The sequence below is a fragment of the Pleurodeles waltl genome, chromosome 10, assembly GCF_031143425.1.
Source record: "Pleurodeles waltl isolate 20211129_DDA chromosome 10, aPleWal1.hap1.20221129, whole genome shotgun sequence".
Classification (NCBI taxonomy): Eukaryota; Metazoa; Chordata; class Amphibia; order Caudata; family Salamandridae; genus Pleurodeles; species Pleurodeles waltl.
The window spans coordinates 1,004,609,037-1,004,630,836 of record NC_090449.1 but is presented as its reverse complement, the minus strand read 5'-3'; the positions used below and the strand labels follow the sequence as shown (position 1 = coordinate 1,004,630,836).

Here is a 21,800-nt window from a genome sequence, read left to right as displayed (position 1 = left end):
AACAGAAAAAATTACACCACTTCATCAAATAAGATCACATATCACTTGAGACACACAAAAGCAGACTTAACCATGTGGCTTTGACCTCTGCCCCACTTAAAATCAAGAGAAAAGACATCACACAAAAATAGATGACTGGAGGATCAATTTTGTGGTCCGCTTTAACATCACTACCAATGTTACAAGTCAGTGCTGTTTAACCTCCCTCCCACCTCACACCGGTTACAGAGTTTCATGCTCTGGGACTCTTTCTCGAGTGTATCTGGCCAGTGGAGCGGATATGATAGTGGAGCGGGGACGAGGAGTTTGGTTTAGGGGCCGTCATAATGACGCTGCTTATGTGCAACTCTGATCAACGCTTGTTCCTTGGTGTATGTGGAGAAAGTTTAAGAATCAAGGGCCAGATGTAGCAAAGGTTTTTACCCATTCTGTGTCTATGGGAAAAAGTGTTCGTACATATGGCCCAAAGTTCTGCTCTGCTCGGGTGAGAGAACCTGTGGCCTGCTGTGCTAGCTCAATTCACCCTCATACAGAATCCTTCTCCCAAACTCAATCACATAGTCACTAATAGAGCAGGCGAGCTCACGCAAAGCCAATTTTGTCCTGATTAATTCAAAAATGTGTGCCGGTTCACACTGCGTCGTCCACCTGCCCACTGTCATATCTTCCAACCATGCATCGTCTGACAGCTGCACCGACTATTGGGAGGGACGGGAAGCACCTGGGGCCTAATAGGTGCAATGAGGTGCGCGGCAGCAGTATGGACGAAGCTGGACATCAGCGGACGACACGAGGCTCTCACTGTCTGTACACACCCCGTTTGTAGCGGGATAGCTACTCCTGTATGTTTGTTAGTATGACCTAGTCTCAAGTGACTATGCAAAAGAGATTTGCTTAGGGTGACCAGATTTTGAGAAGCAAAAACAGGGAGAGGTCAGACATAAAAGAAGGACTAAAGACATTACTCTCACTTTTATATCAGGCATGACCCGTTTTTTGTGTGTGTGTGAGAGAGCGAGATTGTGTGTGTGTACACACACACACACATATATATATATATATATATATATACACACACACACACACACACACATGCACACACTTACAAGACGACTACATATATAAAATTAGCTACAGCTTGACCTCCCACCCTCCATCCCCAACCCGCCCCCACCCACCCACCTCTGCTCCCCACTCCTCCTCTCTGCTGGGAGCAGACAGGGGACTGTGTCGCCTGATAGTAGCAGATAAAATACTTTAATTATTTCATACGTTATAGGCCTCTTTAACTTATGCTTCCCTAGATGATCTGACCTTTTCCCCAAAAACCGGGCCATTTATTTTTAAGAGAAGCGTCGGGACACGGGACAGTCTTCTAAAAACCGGGACTGTCCGGGGTAATCCGGGACGTCTGGTCACCCTAGTTTGCTACATGTACTGTGCCAAGCCTAAAGGCACACTTCCCGCTTTCACACACGGTGGGGAGTTGGCACTGCACCGACGGCCGGTCTGTGAGTCACTCGTCAGCGCAGCTTCATTTCCTCCTCCGCATGGAGCTGCAGGGAGCGAGCATGAACGTCAACTCCGCAAAATGCCAGGGGTAGCGGAAGTGACGTCACACCCATTTTTGACCGTCAATTCCACTCACACACACACATGCTTACACATTAACACTTACACACACATTCGCTCACCTAAGCAGACACACCTCAAGCACGCACACAACATACATGTGAAAGCTTTTTTTTTTGTTCACCTCAGCTATGAGGGAGGGTCTAATCCAGCTCACTGTTCTACATTTCTTAAATAACACTAATAATTAATAACTAAACATTTTTCACTGTTCGTGTTATAAAGAAAATAGAGAAAACAATGAGAAAGGTGCCCCAACCAACCTTCATAAGGACGAGCTGCCACTGTGTTTCTAGCACTGTTTTGTCAGCTCTGAAACCAGAGGTCGCAAAGGCAGTGCCAGGGGTCGCAGCTGCGACCCCCAAATGACGTCCAAAGGAGAGAGTAGGCGGTTGGCACAGGCCAAGTACCGTCTCCCTCGTGTCTGCAGTGACCTAGGAGAAGGAGGATGAGACCACAATCTGTCATTCTACTGCCACACCCTGGGTGAAGCAGCGGAAGAAACGGGAGGCTAGTGTTTACCCTGTGTGACGTCACAAACGTGGATAACGAATGTCATTAACCACTGTTGTGATGTCACTGCAGTGAATAATCAGATGCCGATTTGATTATCCACACTAAAGGCTTTCAATCGAAGCCATATGGAACAAAAAGAACACTGCCCGTAAGTATGAGATCCATGGAACCGTGTGTACTCTTATTACGCTTTTTATCGATTAAATACTACACCGTTGGGACGACAGACCAGGAGACGACCTGGAAGAGAAACCAGAAGATGGGCATGTCAGGGTTAGGGTTATGTACAAGCAAGGACTGAATGTGCAATCAGTAAATTTGGCAATATATCCTGAATGGTGGAACATCTGGGCTGGAATGACACAAGAATTGCCTTCTAAAACCAATGAATTAAATGGCCACTAGGGGCAGTACAAATATGCAAACAAGTACTTCTCACTGCCTACAGACTTTAAAAATGTCGCTATATCTGCTTGAAAGAGAGAGGCGTGCAAGCGGCACAAAGCAGGGAGGATGAATGACTTGATCGAAGAAGGCAGGGGCAAACAGCATCGCTGCCCAATGGCTAACACCAGTGGTATTGCCTGATGTACTCTTACTGCAACTGAATTTCAGGCTTGACGAGGTAGAGGCATTAGCGAAGTTTACTAGAGTCAGAGCAGTCACTTGTGCGAGGCTCGTTCCTGTACTCTTCTAAGGTGGCAGGCAGGAGTAACTTTACAGCGATACAGACGCAACAGGCAGCGGTGGTGAGGTGCAGAGAACAAGGCACCAAAAGTGCAAGGCTAGCGAGAGAGGCAGGGGAGGGCGGCGGAGACATCAAGACACAAAGGAGGGGACAAAAAGCCTTCATATTTCAATAAGTTTAGTTTCAAAACCTTAAGTTTAAACTACAGTGAATGCCATGTTAAGTTGTTTGTGCTATTATGAGCATATAGTGAGAAATACTTAAATATATTTTTAAGGTCAGTGCTTTAAATGGTCCGGTACTGTCCGGTACTGAGTACCGGCACTTTTTTTTTATTTTGAGAGGGAGAGTACCGGCGTATTTCAAGAAAAAAGTAATACTTTTAATTGGAGAGTACCGGCACTTCTCAGAAACAGGCAGGTACTCTGGCACAGCGTACCCGCACTTTAATTTTTCCATTTCAAGCACTGGGTGTTTCCTAAGATTTTCGCTTAAGATTTTACCTCCAGTTGCAGCAAAAATCTGAAAACTTTCCAGTTCAGCTGCATGCACTTTTCAGTATGAACTGCTTCTCGTGTAAGCGCCAACGGAAACAGCAGTCTCCTGAATCCAAAGGCGCTTTCAATACTCCTATGCCCTAGTGTCCGTCATTTTACAGCAGTTTCTGAAACCCCTTCCTGGTGGGAGACGCTATGTGTTTATTATGCACGCACCCCTGCCAACCCAGAAAACGTTTTCACTGTGTCAAGAGGGCGGGATGTGGAAAGGGGCTGGACCTTGAGCTCTTCACTACCTGAAGAGCCTTGGAGGGTCAATGGAACAAGCTGGGCACCGGAAAGGGGGAGCCCCTTGAGGCCCAAGAAGCTTTTCCTATGTTCCTAACATCCTAATATTACAAAAACAAAATATTTTAAACCCACCTCCACTGTGCCTGAGGATGAAAGACCCTTAAAGGTCTTTGATGGGGCAGCGCCTCCAAGCAGGAAAGCGAATCTATGAAGGGCTTTCCTGCTCCCTCTGTGCTCACTGTGTGATATTGGCGCCTCTTGAACTGGGGACTGTGTGACGAGAGCCAATACTGAGGAAGTTCAGAAGTTTGATGATTGTGATCTTATTTCAAAACAAAGGGGGTGTAAGTAAGCTTACGCCCATCATGCACAAGCACCAAATGAAACTGGAGGAGGACTGTCAGTAAAGAAAGCATCATGGCATGAGGCACAGATGGGGGCATGTCTACTGCTAAGGCCTGAAAGATCTCCTACGACAGATGTTCAACACTGGTCCGGGAAGACCACATCCACGCAACAATGTCAAAAAGCAAATGGTCACATCAAAGATCATCCCAAATGGAAGCTCAAAACTGGGCATGGATCGAACCCAGGTGAACCAATATAAGATCTCCCGCCGCAAAGTTCAACTGACGAATAAATCATCTTGGAGCATGTACGCCATGGTGTGGTTTGCGCAGAAGTAGCGTGCTCCCCACCTGGACGATACCCGCAAACATTACATTATGTACAGACACACATTCTACCAGAAGAGACGACTGGAAGTACTGAATAATGTGAGTTGCGGCAGAGTCCAAGAGCTTGTTGACGTGAGCACCCTTACAAGTTCCAAAACTGAGGGATGGGTGAGAACAGTTCTAGGAGATTCCCAGGAAGGGTCACTCCCTATTCGAAGCATCACATGTGAAATTAGTAGGGGATAATTACAAGTCAATGTTAAACCCACTTCTGCAACTCACAGTGCAACAGTCAGTGAGGATAAAATGTATTATTCAAAAGGCAATCTTACATTGCAGCTGCCAGAATGGGTCACGTTCAAAGATGTTTCAGCCCACTACAAGTTATGTTCGTAGTAAACCTAACTAGCAGCACAATGATAACTGTAAAGCAGAAACAAGCCACTAAGTAAGAAAGAAATAGCTGGAGCTTATTTAGCAAGTGTGTGCTTCTGGCCGGCATGACATTCTAAGCCTAAGTACAAAGAAAAAAGGCATGGCTGAATATAGAGTCTGAGTAACAGAACAGTCCACGTGCACACATGACGTGGCCATTTTCAAAGTACGAAAAGCAATCCACAAGAAGTGGGTGCGGGAGAGCGTGTGAAGGAGAGGGGGATTTGCCATCAGTAGTCTTTGCAGCATTGAGCAAAAACATTGAAAAGCTTGCTGGGAGGAAAAAAACAAAAATATTAAAAATACAAAGCTAAAGTTTACATTCTTCATCTAAGGAACAGGCAGCTTAACTTCTGCAGTATCCCTTCTAATGAATGATTCAACTTCTGTAGGTTTCTTACATGAATCCACCCGTGATCGGCACTGCTGCTAAAATGTCAATGGTGACACCACAGCCACACTGGATGCAGTAACACACTAAGCACGGTACCACTAACATCAGTTCAGTCCCTGTACGCCACATCCCCAGTAAAGTCACCAGACAGGACAGAGTTATGGGTAAGGCTAGTAGAGAAAGTCAAGGACTGACTATCCTCAAGAGAGGAAGGGAGAGGGTGGTAGGAATCAGGAGCAGAATGGTCCACAAGTTAGAATGCTACAAAAGGCGGAATCAGGCTTACTACGTGAATTACATACTTGAACCCCTCCACAAACCTCATATCCTCAAGATGGTTGAAATAAACTCTAGAAAAACACACATTAGAGCTAAAAAGGGATGCAGGGATGCTTTTCTAAATTAAGCATGCTCATTAGCCTGTGACTCTAAACAGTAATGTTTTGCAACGTAATGTAAGGAGGATAGGTTGCTGCCTCACACATCCTCTGAATAAGACCCTTTTGTAGTACACAGGATGCAAATGCTACACCCTTTGTAGAATGAACATAAGGTGGAGACATTCAAGCTAATGTCTCACAATCATTGAAATCCAACTAGAAATTAATTGCATCCCTACAAGCTTCCCTAAATTAGAATTCACAAATAAGTTATCCACTCTAAACAGAGGAAAACTGCCCTATTGGACACGCTTCCAGATCCTGTGCTGATGAAGGTACCAAAAGAAAGGCACTAATGTTAAACGCTGTCACACTTGGTGGTCTCTAGGCTGTACACCTGGTGATGTTGCAGCTGGAGTTCTCATAGCTATGCTGCTGATGATACAACAGTGATATCTTGTCATGGTGTTCAGCTATGAAAGAAAAACAAGTCCTAATCCAGTTGGGAACCATCAATGATTCAAGTAAAGAATCTGCATGAGCAAGCAGACATACAAAACATCCATTAGAAACAAGTACCCAGAAGTGCCAAAAGGAAAAGGCTGAGAAAAGAATGAGAACTGTACATCCAGAAATCAAGGATAAAGTGATTGCTTACCACACAGTGCCATTTAATGTGCTCTAGACATCTTGCGCGTTGCATTACTTACATCTTTTGTTGAACCATGCAGATTACTAGAACTGTTTTCTGCGGTCACTGTTCATCCAAAGGTATGTGCTTTTAGCAGAGAGATGCATACATATGAGTATATGACTTACCTGTTAATTTGTGTTTTTCATTATTTACTGTGTTTTAAATTATGCAGATGGCACGAGCAGGTAATGTGTTGCACTATTTATGAAATTTACAGGTAAAGATGTGCAGTATACTTTCCTGTCTTTGATACTTCCTACTTGGGTGCCTGGGTCAGTCTTACAGCCTGTGTTGATGTTATTCAAGTGTGATATCACACTGCTGTCTGGGTGTCACTCCAGAGGCATCCGCCTCTAACAGATAGGCTGAGTAATGTGCAACACACAACTATCAAATCACAGATAATCCTGTGGTGAGAGAGTCGGATGGGATTAGGCATCAATACCCGAGAAAGCCAAAACACTGCTCTATAATGCCATGTGATCGACTATGTGCTGGGCTGCAGGCATGTGCTGTGGTCGTATCTGTAGCTACGTAAGGTGGCATAAGTGTTGGTCTCAAGGTGTCACCCTGGTCACACCTGCTGGGGATATTTGTACACATTACGCATGTTGCATGAGACATGTCAAATACTCATGGTTTTGCATAGCCATGCCTACCTGGCAGAAGACCTTACCTATGCAGGCCACCTTCAAATTGTTTACTTATGTACAGTGATGTTTGACTATACATGAGTCGTGTTACCTCCTGCCGCTTGGCTGACACACTGGTGAACCTGAAGTCAGCATCTAAGAGTACCTGTACGTTTATGGGGCTAATATGTTTTCGTGTCCTGTACAGATATCCTGTATGTACTGCTGGTATTAATGTGACATCCACGAAGTGAAGGTGGGAACCTGCAACATTAAGGAAAACCCTCTTATATCTGACGAGGTCTTGATCTGGCAAATGGGAGTCGCTGTGGTGCAACGGACTGGAATGCATCCAACAAATGCATCAGGAATGCAGGCACTAGACTTTGTGACACCCCAGCAAATGCTGCATTTCTGCTCTAGAATGATGACAGTAGATTCAGTACATCACGAACTGCAACATGGGCTGGCAATGCAGGTGGCCTACCTTTTGTTGACACAAAGGCGAGTGAGACTTGTTCCCGAGCCTTAGTACTGTATAACTTCTAGGCCTTGTTCGATTGCCCCCTCAGTTTGCCAAACAGTGGCATTAGCACGCTATTGATGTTTTTCCTGTGCAGCTTTTTCTTGAGGCAAGTCCCACCAGACTACAGCAGTCACAGTTTGTGACTGCTTACTGCAAACCTCCGTGTGTTTTCTGGAAAGGAGAGTATCTCAGGGGCTTTTATTGGTTTTTAAATCGTGCAAAAGATTTGAAGCTGTATTCCTTTAAGACAATTTTACACAGAATGGACCCCTGTGGCACTTGCATACTTGGAATGGCTGATTCCATTAATATTGTCTAATTCTAATCCCAGCAGCCCATCCACCCCTCCCTGGGGTATATCAATGACCCCCTCCACTAATCCTAAAGTAAAGGAACAGGGCAGCAAGGTCCAATTTCACAAAAGAAAAAAAAAAAAAAAACACAGAAGAGGTGGATATCACAAGGCATACCCGATTTGGGGAACTGAACGGTTCCAGTAAACATCTATTACTCAAAGGCTGCGAGGCTCAGAAGTGATCAATCAGTGAGAAGACCCTGGCGTTGTCAACCAATGAGAATACATACTATTGTTGGAAATCTGCCACTAACAAGTGCACACCGAAGGGAGCGTTTATAAGACAGTGCAACAAACATGCACCCAGAGGCTCGCCTAGTGCTTTATTCAGTAACTACCTAAATGTTCAGATTGCAGACAGGTCAGAAGATGCTAAAAGGCAGTCTGGAGGCTCACGCAAAGCGGATTGTAGGCCCTCGTCTCATCCTGCTGCACACAACTGACTAGTGCATGGCTTCTTTTACTACACAGAGTAAAATTGCGCCATCCCAAAGCAGACTAGGCACTAAGACTTGAGCCAGCACTTCCTTCCATTCACAAAGGCCATCACATGGCCCACTGCCACCAAGCACCCTATGCTGCAGCCCTGGCATTCCATGAGAAGTCTGGAAGAGTCCACACCGACTGAACGATTACATGATGGATGCAAAAGAAAGGACCAGGTGACTTGGGGGTCAAAGTCTGTATACTCATTGGGGCTCCTCTGTTTTTGCTGATAAAGGCTGCTAAAGAAAAACAAACATTATATGGAAACCTCCCGAATTATATATATATTTTTTTTTTTAAAGACGTGCCCAAATAAAGAAAACGGATCTTAATTAGCAGGTAAGAAAGACCTCGAACAAAGCAAACGCAGCACTTCAGTGTGACAGGGTCGTGTATACTCAACACATCTACTCAGCCAGCAGAACACACAGAACCCTGGCTTACCTTCCTCACGCATCCGCTGGACTCCCATGATTCTTTCAGGACATAAACCTATCCCGGGGTGATAAGCAGTTTCCCCTCCGCAGCTTAACGGAGACCAACATCGATCCTCTGTAATCGGACCCCTTGATTCTCCGACTTCCCTATTTTTCTCTCCATCCCATTCAACCACGCTCGCCTTCTCTTGTTTACTTATCTTATCCTTCACCCCGTCTTCCCCTCAGTGGAAAAGCCTCGCGCAAATATGAGCCCCTTCGCCGGACGCCTTTTTTTTTTTTTGTGTGGGGGGGGGGGGAAGAGGAGGCGAGGGGGTTAGAAAAACTTCCTTTGGTGACGGTGACGGCATCGGCTCCTCCGGTGCATATTTCTCTGTAGAGTGCAAATGCGCTCCAGACTTTCTGGCAAGATGTCAGCGCTGAGGCCACGTGACCCTCTCCGGGGACAGGGGGATTGTGCTAAGTGGAGGCGGGTGGAGGGCCGTGCACGCGCCGCACACCCCAGGCCCACTAGCTCCAGAGAGCAACAGGGACCGGGAGGGGCAGACCGAGCCCGGATGAGATAGGGAAGCTGGCAGTGGGCCAGCAATGGTGTCAATGGTCTTAAGGTAAGCGAGGAAAATAAATACCTCACACTCTGATTTTGGAAGTGAAAACAGCTATAAATGGGGTGCAGTGAGCCTCTCAGACCCAGGGGCCACAGCATCTGATGTACCACTCTTATGCTTGTGACAATTCCGACTATCCCAGGCCCCCAAAGCTGTGAGAATGGCTTGGGTGGTTGGTATTAGCCATTTTAATGTATATTTAATCACTAAACAACAGTTTCTTTCTCCTCTGCTATGAATTAGACAAAGTGTCACCATGTGGCAGAATGTCAAAGGTGCTGGTATTGACAACTAAGCACCAGAAACCACTGGTTCAAATAAAGCACTGCCCTGGCAACTGCAGGATGCCTGTCATGGTTCACACGTGCCCAGTGTTTTGGTTTTGGGTATTTTTACTTTTAGGTGCGCTTGTCCAATTGGTGCAAATGAAATGAAACCGGACTACAACTCCCATAATGCTTTCAGATATTACACAAAGATCAAGACTGGAAAACTGGTGTCTATAGTAACTTACAATATATGACAACACTACTACTCTTGAAAACAAGTATAAGTCATACCCCGGTAAGTCCCTCTAGTAATTTTCTTCTTTGGGAGCATGATAGAAATGTGGGAGAACAAGATAGTGCAGAAAATTGGCCTCTTTCTGCCAAAAAGGAGAAAGACTTTACATGCTGCAGAGTTTTTGGTGTTCTTATCAAGGTTATTAGTTTGGCAAATGTCATCACATATCCTATTTTATATTTATTTACAGCATTCAGTTAGTCAGTTTGAACTGTATGCTTCTAAGCATGGCATCGTTCACCCTCTCCCCCTACAAAAAAAAAATGGGTCGTCTTCTTTCCTAAGAGCAACTATTATAATATTTAAAATGTTTTTATATAGCACATACTAATAAAGATTTCCATGCATATAACTGTGAATAGCAGTCACTATCACATAACCCAGTGGTACTTGCTTTAACAAGACTTCCGAAGGATGAAGGCCGAGTCAACCATGCAGGTGTTCTAACATACGTATGGTACAGTGCACATATACTGCAGCAGCAGGCACATAATTAAGCTACCACGTCTGTCTACAATAGTAGAGGCCTGCCTCTGAATCTTTCCAGGGACTTAAGTTAAATCAGGGAATAGGTGCAATCAATTGTCTACAATGTTACATTCCTGCCACACCAGCCTGAAAAACAAAGGGTTTGTGTAGTTACAAAGTTTAATTCACACAAATTTCTTGTGAATACTATGATTACTACCAATAGTTCTCTGCATAAGTAAACGGGACTTTTGTTCTCCTTTGAAGTTTTTTCGATAATAAATTATCACTAATATCCATTCAGTTGCACAATCAAAAGGAAAACCGTTTTTAAGTTAACTCGTGGGAAAAAGAGTATATCCATTTTCAGTGGCAAATCGCACTCATGAGGCAAATATTAACAACTGCAAAATCTGCATGCAAACAAGCCAATACGCTGAGGATACTGAAATCTACTTGAAAGTCTCCTCTGCTTCAGACATCCAGTGCCTCAAACACTGTCTGCAAATATTTCAGCCCTGGATGCCCAGCTCCTACCCGATGATGAACTTAATCAAGACAGAATTTCTGTTTACCAACAGTACAAACCTGGCTCAACATGAACTTTGATGGCTCGGAACCAAACTTTCACCAAATGCCAAGTCTCTGGGATTCACTCCTGAACACCAACCTCACTCTCAAGAGACATGCAAAAATAAATAAATACATTTTTAAAAGTGTCCTTAGTACCAGCTCGCTCGTCTAAAGAAAAAAAATAATAATAATTCTTCCAGAAAGTGACTCCAGAACTGCTGTTCAAACTCTCATACTCTTGCATCTCAATGCTGGTAACACCGTGGTCTGTGGCCTCTCAGACTCATGGGGCACCACATAAGGGCAGTCTTCACACAGCAACACACCTTGTCCAGTGCCTGAAGAAATATGATCACACTGCTCCCGTACTGATGAACTCCACTGGCTCCCCTTGCCAACATGCCCTGGCTTCAGAACCAGCTCCATCATTTACAAAGCCATCACAACAGCACCCCTGCTTATCTTGAGGATAAGTTTACTACTCTGCAGATTAAAAAGTATGAAAGAGTAAAAAACGAGGCAAGAGGCCTTTTCCATCTATGCACCTAGCATCTGGAACATCCTCATATCCATCAAGGCTGCCCCAGAGCTGCTCCAATTAGGAAAGAGTTGCAGACTCGCCTCTATTAAGAACTCTACAACTAAATACATGAACTGTTCACAACACGGCTACCTTTTCTTTCACTCATTGACTTTGTGGTTGTCTTTGTTACTGTACAAGACTCTGCTGCTTTTGGCTAGGTTTGCGCAAAATACAGACTTTACAAATGTATACATTTTGGCAAGGATGTACAGCATGACCAGAAAGAAAATAGGCAAAGTGACACCACCAATACTGGAGTCTGTGTTATTTTGTAGGTGTTGGCATGTGTGATGACCCATGCGTGAGAATGCATCTTCACACAAACGTACACATTACCATGCAACATGCATGTGTGCGCCAACAAAGTGAAAGTGGCACCATTTTTTAAAATGTACTAATCCAAGATTGATCAGTAAATAAAAAATAAAAAAATTTAGTTAGCATGAAAGTTAAAAAAAAAAACAAACAAAAAAAAAAAAACAGCATGCTTGGTCTTCCAGAAAAAGGGAAATAAAAAAAGAAAAGGTACTGGGGCCATGGTAAAGTGTGTGGACGGAGACAGCAACACAGAGTGCCGTAGGAGTGGTGAGAGCTAATTTGGGGGTTGGGGGGGGTCTGCACATAAGTGAGAGTGCAACGGAAGAAGCATATGAAGGAAAAAGCAATACATGGGTGGGTGATGAGCAGACGAGCGAGAGTGCAATATGGAGTGCGGGGAGGGTAAGGGACTCATGAGGGAGCGAGCTGGAAAACGTGCTCTCAGAGTGCTTAACCAAACAGAAAAAAGTAGTTCCTTAGAAGTGAGCAGTAGAAGGATTAAAGTCATGCAGTCAAAAGGACTGTAAACAAGCTGTGCTGAGGGGATAAACACAAGAAGCTGAAGTCAAGCTACTGGATAAAAATCAAGCAAACTAGAGGAACAAGAATGGCAACCAATTATAGAAATGGGTGGGGCTCCAAGTCCTCTGTAAATTCACAATACACAGTTTGCAGCCAGACAACTTCTGCTGTCTGGTAGGCAGGACCTAAAAACGGGGGGGGGGGGGGGGGGGGGGGGGGGAGAAAAAAAAAAAAAAAAAAAACACGAAAGAGTGATCATAGTGAAAGGTAGAAAGTACTAAGAAGGTAGACCAATAATCGCAATCTATGCAAGACTTTGGTCAAACAACAAAAACTTCGTAAACCTCTACTTGTAACTTTCTCTTCCGGCTCCCAGTGATCCCAGCATAGATGATCAGGCCCTTTACTAAATACCTGAACCTTGGTGAGTATCGCTCATGTACAATCGTGGACCACACTACAAACCTGAGAGTCAGCTGCCTAATAATGCACCTGCATCACTAAGGAATACCTGCTTACCATCCTCCTGGTGGGTACAATTTCAGAGCCAGGATGTGCCTCGCTCACTGGCCACATTCACAACTTACACAAGTGTGGTACCACATCACAGAAATGACTAGAGGCAAAAATAAGCAAGGAATTGATGCAGGTTTACCTACTTCGAGTACTGTCAAACGACACCGTACTTAGTAAATCTGAAAAAGTAACAATTGTGGCAGTAATCTTAAGGACATACTAAGACATTAATGCTTCAAGGGTTTGCCAAATAGGCTGTTAGCAAATTCTGCCATTTGTAAAATGGGCCAAGAGGCAGCATACTTCGGACTGTATGGGAGATCATTTTATTTAGTATTCCTTTCTTACAATGTCAAAGATCAAGGGGAAAAGGTGCTTGGACCGGTCCATCTCATGTCTCGAACTTCTAGATCCTGTCACTCTCAATTGTTTTGTTGACAAGATGGCGAAGAGTTCAACACTTTCCACAGATATTGGAGTGTTTGTGACTAGCAGGTCAGGTGATTACACATCAATCGGGCAAACTCAGCCTTCCGTCCGTTCCAAGCTATTAGACAGAGTAGACTTTTCGCTGGAGAACAGTCACTGTGCACAGCATGGAAACTGAATAAATACGGTACCGAGCATGAAAGTTAAGTTATTTTTGTTCTCTTTCCGGCAAACACCCAAGTGAGTGTGTTTACACAATTGTCACTAAATGGGCTGTCTTGGGAAATCACCTGCCACGTATCAGACGTGAGGTAATTTGTCAAATGCCATTCATGCTGGTCATATCAGGAGTGTAACATGCTTTCTCGCAAACAAACAAAAAGGAAAAGCGATTTGCTCACCCACAACAACAGTTCGTAAACATGCTTAGAAGGAGCCAACGCGATTCAATATCGCTCAGCAGCGAGTAGATATATTCAGGCCAGCTACCTCGAAGGTTAATGCACGCTCTGCAAAGAACGATATCAAAACTTGCAGTTTCGTCATTCAGACGTGGACAAATGAAGCACGATAGAGCTGGATAATACATTCCTGCTGTGTAGGAAGCCGTGGTAGCCAGAGCTGGACTACAACGAATAAACTGCATTCATGCAAAATAGTCTTAAACAGACCTTCCTTAATTCTACACAGTTGTGTGTAAAAAGGGCCACTTTCTTTAACGGGGCAGTTAGTAAGGTCCTAGAAATAGTTTTGCAATATAAATGCTGACATTCCGTTAAAGAAAAAAAAAAAAAACCTTGAATCGAGTTTCAAAGTACAATACGCACAAAACTTGAAAGTTATAAAAAAAAAAATGAAGTGGCTGCGGTCACGTCATAGAACCGCTTGTGGGGCGCGTACTTTCAACGCCACCTGGTGCTTAATTTGAGCCAGTAGTTTCCGGTGCGGAGCCCCGGCACTTAATTTTCTGCGTCAGGCATTTGCTGCGAGCAAAAAGCACATATGGGAAAGACGGAGGAAGAGAAAGATGGAAAAGCGCCATAAAGGGAGAAAGCAGACAGCTGCGAGAATGAGCTGAAGGGACAGGGATTGTGACCTGAGATGGCTTTAGGATTACACTGCCTCGGCATTCAATGCTCGCACATTTAAAAGCAGCACGCATTTCAAAGGAGAGCTTTGGGCACCGGCACATTTATATTTACAAATTAAGCACTGGCGTCACCGAGCAAGTACCACAGAGATCCCGGGTTACAACATCACACGTCCTACCTGGTTCAGCGGGGGAGGCCATCCTGCTACGTGGTTAATTAACCCTTACTGCTGACAGGTGCGCAGAGCAGCGGACACTTCTAAGAACCGCATGTCCCGTAATGTAACCCTACAGACAGGCCGCAGTCACAGCCGAGGAACCAAGCCCCACAGCGAGCGGCCTTCCTCCCGGCTCGGAGCAGGCCCTTCGCACCCTGCAATGCGGCACTTGTAATCAGTTACTGACTTTACTGTGAGAAAGGCTCAGACACCTCAAGTAACTCATTAACCATTGCTGGGGTCAGAAGCAAACACAAGGGGCAAAAGTACTAGAAAAGGCCTCGAGTCTCCTGGCGGGAAGACGGGTCCGGGGGAGGCACTTTATCTGGTACGGGCAGTTTTCCTGTTTAGAGAAGTGGGGGGCTGTCCGCTGAGGCGTAAATCCCATTCTGCGCCCCACAGGTAGGTAAGCATCCTTTGTGACCGAGCTGTGCGCGGCACACACAGGTGATCCGGGCAGGCATTGCACCCTCCGGAGGAGCTCAGCTGCTCTCCACGGATCACCAGACCTCGGTAGCTCCCCTGGTCTCTCCCACGAGCCGCTTCACCTTACGCAACACCGGGCGAGCCGGCGCACATGTGACACACGAATCACACTCAAAGGGCATTTGTCACAAAGACACTTCCATGCGCAAGCTCAACTTACGTGGCTCTGTTATAAGGACATGCACTGAGTAAATCTATAAAACGTGCAGTGCAGCGTGTGCACGTGGAAAGGGAATTACCTGTCGGTAATATTTTGTTTTGGAGTCATATTATGCCTGGGAAAAACCTCTTATTTCTCCCATTTCCAGGCATATGGAATTTTTGAGTGGAGCCGATGTGATTTGTGTGTTTTGGGATGTCCCGCTGATTTGCTGATGGGTTGGGGAGGGCGTGGCTGCCCACCTTTCCTGTAAATCTAATGCTGGTTTATTTATGTGGGGATGGGCTCCCTTGCTTTTCACTGTCCTTCATTAAGTGCGGCGGCCTTGCTGCTGACAACAGCCGGAACTCGGACTCCCAAAGCTCCCCAGGCTGGGGGGCCACGGTGTTTACTTCAGTATGGGCCCGGGGGCGTTGGCAACACTGCACGGCAGATCTTGCCCGTACCACCCTCGCCCAAAAACTGATGGCACGGCAGACGAGTCCTTTTACCACGCGAGTGTATAATCACAATTTCTCAGACTATGCACATTTACAATTTAATTAGCGAAATGTGTTCCTAGCACTCGGGAGGTCAGTGTGGTCATGAGCTGCGCCCTTCACCTTGGATCTTCTTCATTTAAAAATTGCTGAAAGTAACCATAATGATGCATTAGGGAGTTTTGGGCAATGTATGGGTGTGGTGGATGGAAGATTCAATGATTTGTTCAGTCGAAACAGTAGCCAGATCTGGTGAGGCACCAACACTAAGAACATGAGCAGCGCTTTGTCGAACAACAACAGAAACGTATAAACTGTAATCCTGCCATCATGCACAAGCCTGCTTGCCATGCCTACTGGGGCTGGTGCAGTTGGATACACTGTTGCCTGTCCCTCCTCAACCAGCAAACCATGGCTGCCTGCCACCAAAGCAACAGCTTGCAAACCTTTCCATGGTCCTGTTCGTCACTGGTTAGGAGAACATTTATTCTGGGCCTGCCATCAGATTCCAGCTGCCACTCCTTTTTGTTCACACCATCCAGACTGATATCATTGTGCTTCTTCTCACTATGCCAGCTACTCCCTCATCATCTGAACTTCTTACAGGTCTGTCCTAATGTTACTGCAAGGTGGTGGCTCCTACAAGGCACACGTCCCATTCTGAGCAGTTCTGCCGGGAAAGGCCTTGAATTATTAGCCTGCGGCTCGCCTTGTAGTCCATCTCACAGCTGGACGGTGGGTAGGTCAATGGCGTCTGCTCATCGCCAAGCAAATTTAGAAAGCAAAGAGTCATGTGGGCATTGATGGGTTCCCCACCCCTTTGGAGGCGGAGACCGGCTCCGCTTGGGCATAAGTAAGACTGGCATCTGCAGTTGTCACCATGAACACTACCTTGTTCAGTGGTGTCTGTAAAGTTGACTTTCCAACAGCAGGACCAGTGGGATAACTAGTTGGCACCGTAGGCGAGACAGCAATGGATGGAGGGTCTCTAGCTACCCGCAGCTCCTATGAGACAAGCTTGCATTGGCCTTCCAGTTATTTTTAAGCATAGCAGTCCAGCGCAGTGACATAGTTACCATCCAGCACGCCCTTGAATTGGTTTTATTTCATTAATTCAGTTAAACCAGAGTACAAGTCAATAATCCACAGTTTTCATCACGTACCCCAGATTCAATATACAGCGTGAGCAGTGGTGCACAAAATATCAGTGACACGCATGTCAGACTGAAATCCAAATAATTCCCTACAAAAAAAAAAGGGGTTTGAAGCAGTGAGACAGCAGAGAGGCAACCCTAAACTTTCCCTGATACTTTACTGAGATCTGACCTAACCATCCTTTACTATAGATTCCTGGTGAAAAAGAACAAGATCAATATCTGCAAGAGTAGTTTTGGTGCTTCAGTTTTGTGCCTAACTCTGCCAACTGATGGTTCGCTCAATTAAGCGCTTTGTTTTTCAGCAGCGAAAAACAAACCAGGTTTCCTCAGACAATATCCATTAATCCAACAGCCAGCCTTTCATGGACACCTGATCACAGAGATAAGCTAAGGGCCTAGATTGCCCTAGATCACTCGGCGCTTCATCAAAGAATACAGCACCAGCTAAGCCAGACACTTGGTCACCTATGGGCAGTAATTCCCTTTACAAGAAGCCAGAAACTACGTGGGACCCTATGGACTTCATTCGTTTCTGTTAAGAGGCCACGTTTCCTGGCATTTGTGCTCAACAAACAGATGACTGATGCAGAGAACCAGGAAAACTGATAAACGTCCAGGAAATTGCTCAGGAAATCAACAAAGCCCATCTCTGAATCAACTAACCAGTCAAGTCCTTCCCAGGAGTAATGTGGAGCCTGTGATCGAGTGTGCTACGAGGCACATTTGGATGAAATGTACATAAGGAGCCAACCGAGTGGCACATGAACACACTGGTCCTTCTTATTAAAAGAAGTAGTCGCCTTTTCTGGAAATGATTTAATCAGCTCTCCTCACCATCAGACAATCAATTAAATAGCAGGAGATGGGAATCTTATATTGCCGGCTTGTATAGCTGTAACATCGATACTTCAAGCCCACCACCAGTATGCCCCAAACAAGCAACATCACTGCCACGCCTGATAAACCTAGCTGTGTCATAGTTAGGCCACAGCCCTGTTAGGACTAAGCCCGCAGCTACTGAAAAGATCATTATTGGGAAAAGAAGCAATGGTGCCCCGGGACCGAACGGTTTACCTACAGCTGTCTTCAAAGCAAAACCTCAGTTTTTGATTGGTTGAATGAGCAGTGTTTTTGACAACATTCTGCTAACCAGTCTGGTCCCTTCGTCCTGGCAGGGCTCACATCGTCCCAGTTCACAAAATGCAGCTCAGGGACGATCCAGCAAATTATTGACTGATGGGCTGCTCAATGTGGACGCTACATTTTGTCTCACTAGTCCATCAAGATCTGCAAAATTGGGCCTCTCATGCTAATATAATCCCTTGTTCCAGACTGTTTCCGCAAAAACACTGGGACCTCGACAAGATCGTAGCATTGGCTCACTTAATCCATTCAACGCTGGCCAGCAAGCGAGACTTGCATACATGTTTTATTGACTACAAAAAAGCCTGTGGCAGTGCTCATAGGCCAAGGCTATGGCAGTAAGTGGGGCCTACTGACAAAAATACTGAATGCCATTGTTGCCCATTATTCAAAGAAATGAGTGCAAGTCAAACTTAGTGAGGATGGTACCTAATCGAATAGAGTAACCAATAGCAAAGGGCTAAAGCACAGCGGTGTTTTTAGCCCCTATTCTTTTTAACAATCACAGCTAGCACAGCACCCGCTTTGCAAAATTTTAAATCAGGCTCCCAGAACTGAACAACCAATGGCTACTCGTTACACAATTGATTCAGTACTTTTAGATTTCTCGGCCACTGGGCTGCAATCCTCGCTCAACTTGGCTGTCTACGGCAACACCAACGGATTACAAATAAATCCAGAAAAAAACAAAATAGTCACATTCACAAGGTCATGGACGTGGCACTCGTGTTCGTGGAAATTAGAAGATCACATCAACAAGATAAACTCCTACACATATCTGGATATCGAGTTCAAGGCCTCAGGTGACTCCAGTCTCCATATGGAAGCAAAAAAGACCTGTAGGGATATCCACAAGTTCCTGTAAACCTGCATCTACTCTTGCAAACCCCTCATTTTTGCCGTTACTACAAGTCACAAAAGTCCAGTTTCTGTCATGTGGACTAGAAGTCTATACTGATAAATTGGGGCGGTTGTTAAATCAGCAGCATTCAAGGCTAGTTCGACAACCCTTTGGGCTCCCTAACTCCTCCAGGGAATCTCAGATTCAATTAGAATTCGGCCTCACAGACCAAACACTGGGAGAGAGGGCCAATCTACTAAAACTGGTTCGAACTGAAGAAAGCAGATGCCGGCACCTTCAAATTTCACCTTGGCCAAGAGATGTTCAATTTGGCCTTCATCATCCTGGCAAAAGGTCACTTGGAAGACTGACTGATTTACAAAGGACCCTCCTTTGTGTTTTTAACACCTCACGTGACTCATTAACAGGTCTGGAGGATCATTGAAAGCAAATCAGTAATAAATGACATTCTTATAATACAAGCCAAGTCTCATAACCAGTTTGTAGTGTCGTCTTACAGTGAGCTGAATCCCACCCCCCCACCCCACTTTGTCAAAATCATATAAATTAAGGTTCCTAAGATTGCAGACGGGCCTATTTGATGTGGGGGGGGTGATTTATGGAATGCATTCATTTTATTAAGATTTAAATGGCTTTAATTATCAAATAAAGATGTTGTTATTGCTTAGGAGTGCATTTTATCCTGCTCACTGTCTTCTCGCACTAAGCATGTAAACTCCGAGCACACCATGCAGCCTCGTCTAGGACATCATACGCTTCCCATCTAGTCTACTCTTCAAACACATACTCTTCCAACCAAATATGCCAACAGACTCTGGCCGAGGGTTACAACGTTTTGGATAAGACAGGAAGACCCGGTACTCACCCAGCCAGAGGAGTGAAGAGATCAAAGACCCATAAGTGGAAGAAGCATGCAACACAAGCAAGTAACATAACACAAGCAGTGCATAGGTCATCTCCAAAAAGATTTTCACTTCCATTGAGGTCGAAGATGTGTGGTCTCAGGTGAAAATCAAAGCTATAACTAAATTTAAAGCCTTAAGGAGAGGAAAAAGTCTACTGGAGACTACCATACGCAAAGAAACAAGACATATAGAGGAGGACTTAGAAAATAGGATTTGAGAACTCGATTTCTGCATTTTATTTGCTCAACATAGACAGAATAGTATTTATATTCGGTCTTTCGTGCCCAATGATATACCAGGGGATAGATATGCCCTCACTGTGTAGCTGGTCTTCAACAGAACCACAACTACCCCTGGTGCAAGGCTTGTGCTTCATTTTCTCCTAGAAATAAAAAAGAATCATCTGATAAAACATGGGGCTCCTTCCTTCAGTGATGGCTTTTTGAATGGTTGATGAACTGACTGATCCAGGGGCTCATATTATTGCTATTCCAAGGAAGACCAAACAGCAATGTTGGGGTGAAGTCATACACATCCTTAAAGTGCATGCTAGCCAAAATGCCATATTTGTGTCACTGCACTTCGAGGCAGGCAAAAATGTCAGTACCGGTGGCCTGGAAAGATGCAGACTACTTGCAGCTGAAAAGTGGCAGGACGTCATGCGATACACTGGCTAGGCCTCAAGCAATGATTTCATTATGCAAAGCATGTGAATTTGTTAGCTAAATTTAGTTGTGTTGTTTACATATTCTCACATCATTATGATCTCCTAAACAGGAATTATTTTTACCCGAATCACGTTGTTCAATTTGTACATAATTTCTCGCTCTCAAGGCCTCATAGTATCTTTTGGAGCGACATCTGGACACGTGCCATGACATACATATACTCATACACACACACACACACACACACACACACACACACACACACACACACACACATATATATAAATAAAAGATTGGTTAATTTTGTTACTCTATTGATATGTTACCAAAAGCTGAAAGATGTTTATAATAACGTTCATTCAAATGATCCCAATTACAAATAGATCACATAGACTTTTTCGAAGTGAAGATGCCTACTATGAAAGGAGGAGAAAAGTCAACAGTACCTTCATCCATGTCCCCGTCCAGCGGAGGCACATCATCTGCTAAGGAGAAGTCCAGCGTGGCATCAGAAATTTCCACCAGGTCTTCATCGCTGGTGCTACTGTGCAAGCTCCCATGGCTGAAGCCGGACTTCTCCATCGCTGCTCTCAGTTATATCTATAGTGGCAAACAGAAATTAAATACACCTTCACTTCGGATTGTACAAGTGACAAAATAACCTGATAGCAAACTCAATCAGTCCTTGTTGCTACTTCAGCATTGCTAGTCCCATTAAGCATGAAATAAGAACGTCAAGCGTTCCCGCATACTAGAGACTGGCAGACGGAAAGTAAGTAAATGAAAAACAAAATTGGCTCTTTAATAGTTAACTGCTTTGGTTATTTCAGAGTAAAAGTTACAACACCGCCCTACTCCAATGATTTTTTTTTTATACTAAGGAGAACGTTTTACAAACATGTCATAGTTAATACCTGTGCTAGATACAACTAGCACTAACAACCTCCATTGTGGGCAAGTACAAGTAAACTCCAAAACGTTTAGCTTGGATTTTCAAGTCAGTTATAAGCCAGGCCTTTTGACTATGGTTTATAGCACACAGTCAACGGTGATGGTGGTGGAAGCAGTAGTGGTGGGCACACACACAATTGTGTTGCTAGGAGCAGTAGTGTTAGTAATGACGACAGTGGTAATGGTGGTAACTTTGGTCGTGGTAATGGCATTATGTACTGGAACTATATATGTATATACACACAAACATACATACACACACAAAGAATTGAGAACGCTTGGTTACACGTTTTCGATGTAAAATCGAAGCCTCATGCATGCAATGTAAGCATCCCATAGGAGGCAGTGTGTCACACCATCCAATATCATGCTGCAAGAAAAACAATGCTGCTTTAGGTGAAGCTAATGCCTACTCTATAAATATTTCAAAGAACTGGTAACAAGGATCTGCAAATCAGCT

The 21,800-nt window shown here is 44.7% G+C and overlaps 1 protein-coding gene across 4 annotated transcripts in view; it reads right to left on the bottom strand.

The window, feature by feature from the left end:
* CLCN5 (chloride voltage-gated channel 5) overlaps nt 1-21,800 on the bottom strand; it is a 214,621-nt gene that overhangs the window by 107,512 nt on the left and 85,309 nt on the right. For 2 of the 4 annotated variants that reach the window (XM_069211865.1, XM_069211866.1), the window contains one exon: nt 20,836-20,989. In XM_069211865.1, the coding sequence (XP_069067966.1) occupies nt 20,836-20,971 (136 nt within the window). In that variant the 5' untranslated portion in view covers nt 20,972-20,989. Of the gene's footprint in view, nt 1-8,647; nt 9,028-14,490; nt 14,617-20,835; nt 20,990-21,800 lie in introns of those variants that run through there. The other 2 variants (XM_069211868.1, XM_069211867.1) reach the window with 2 other exon arrangements.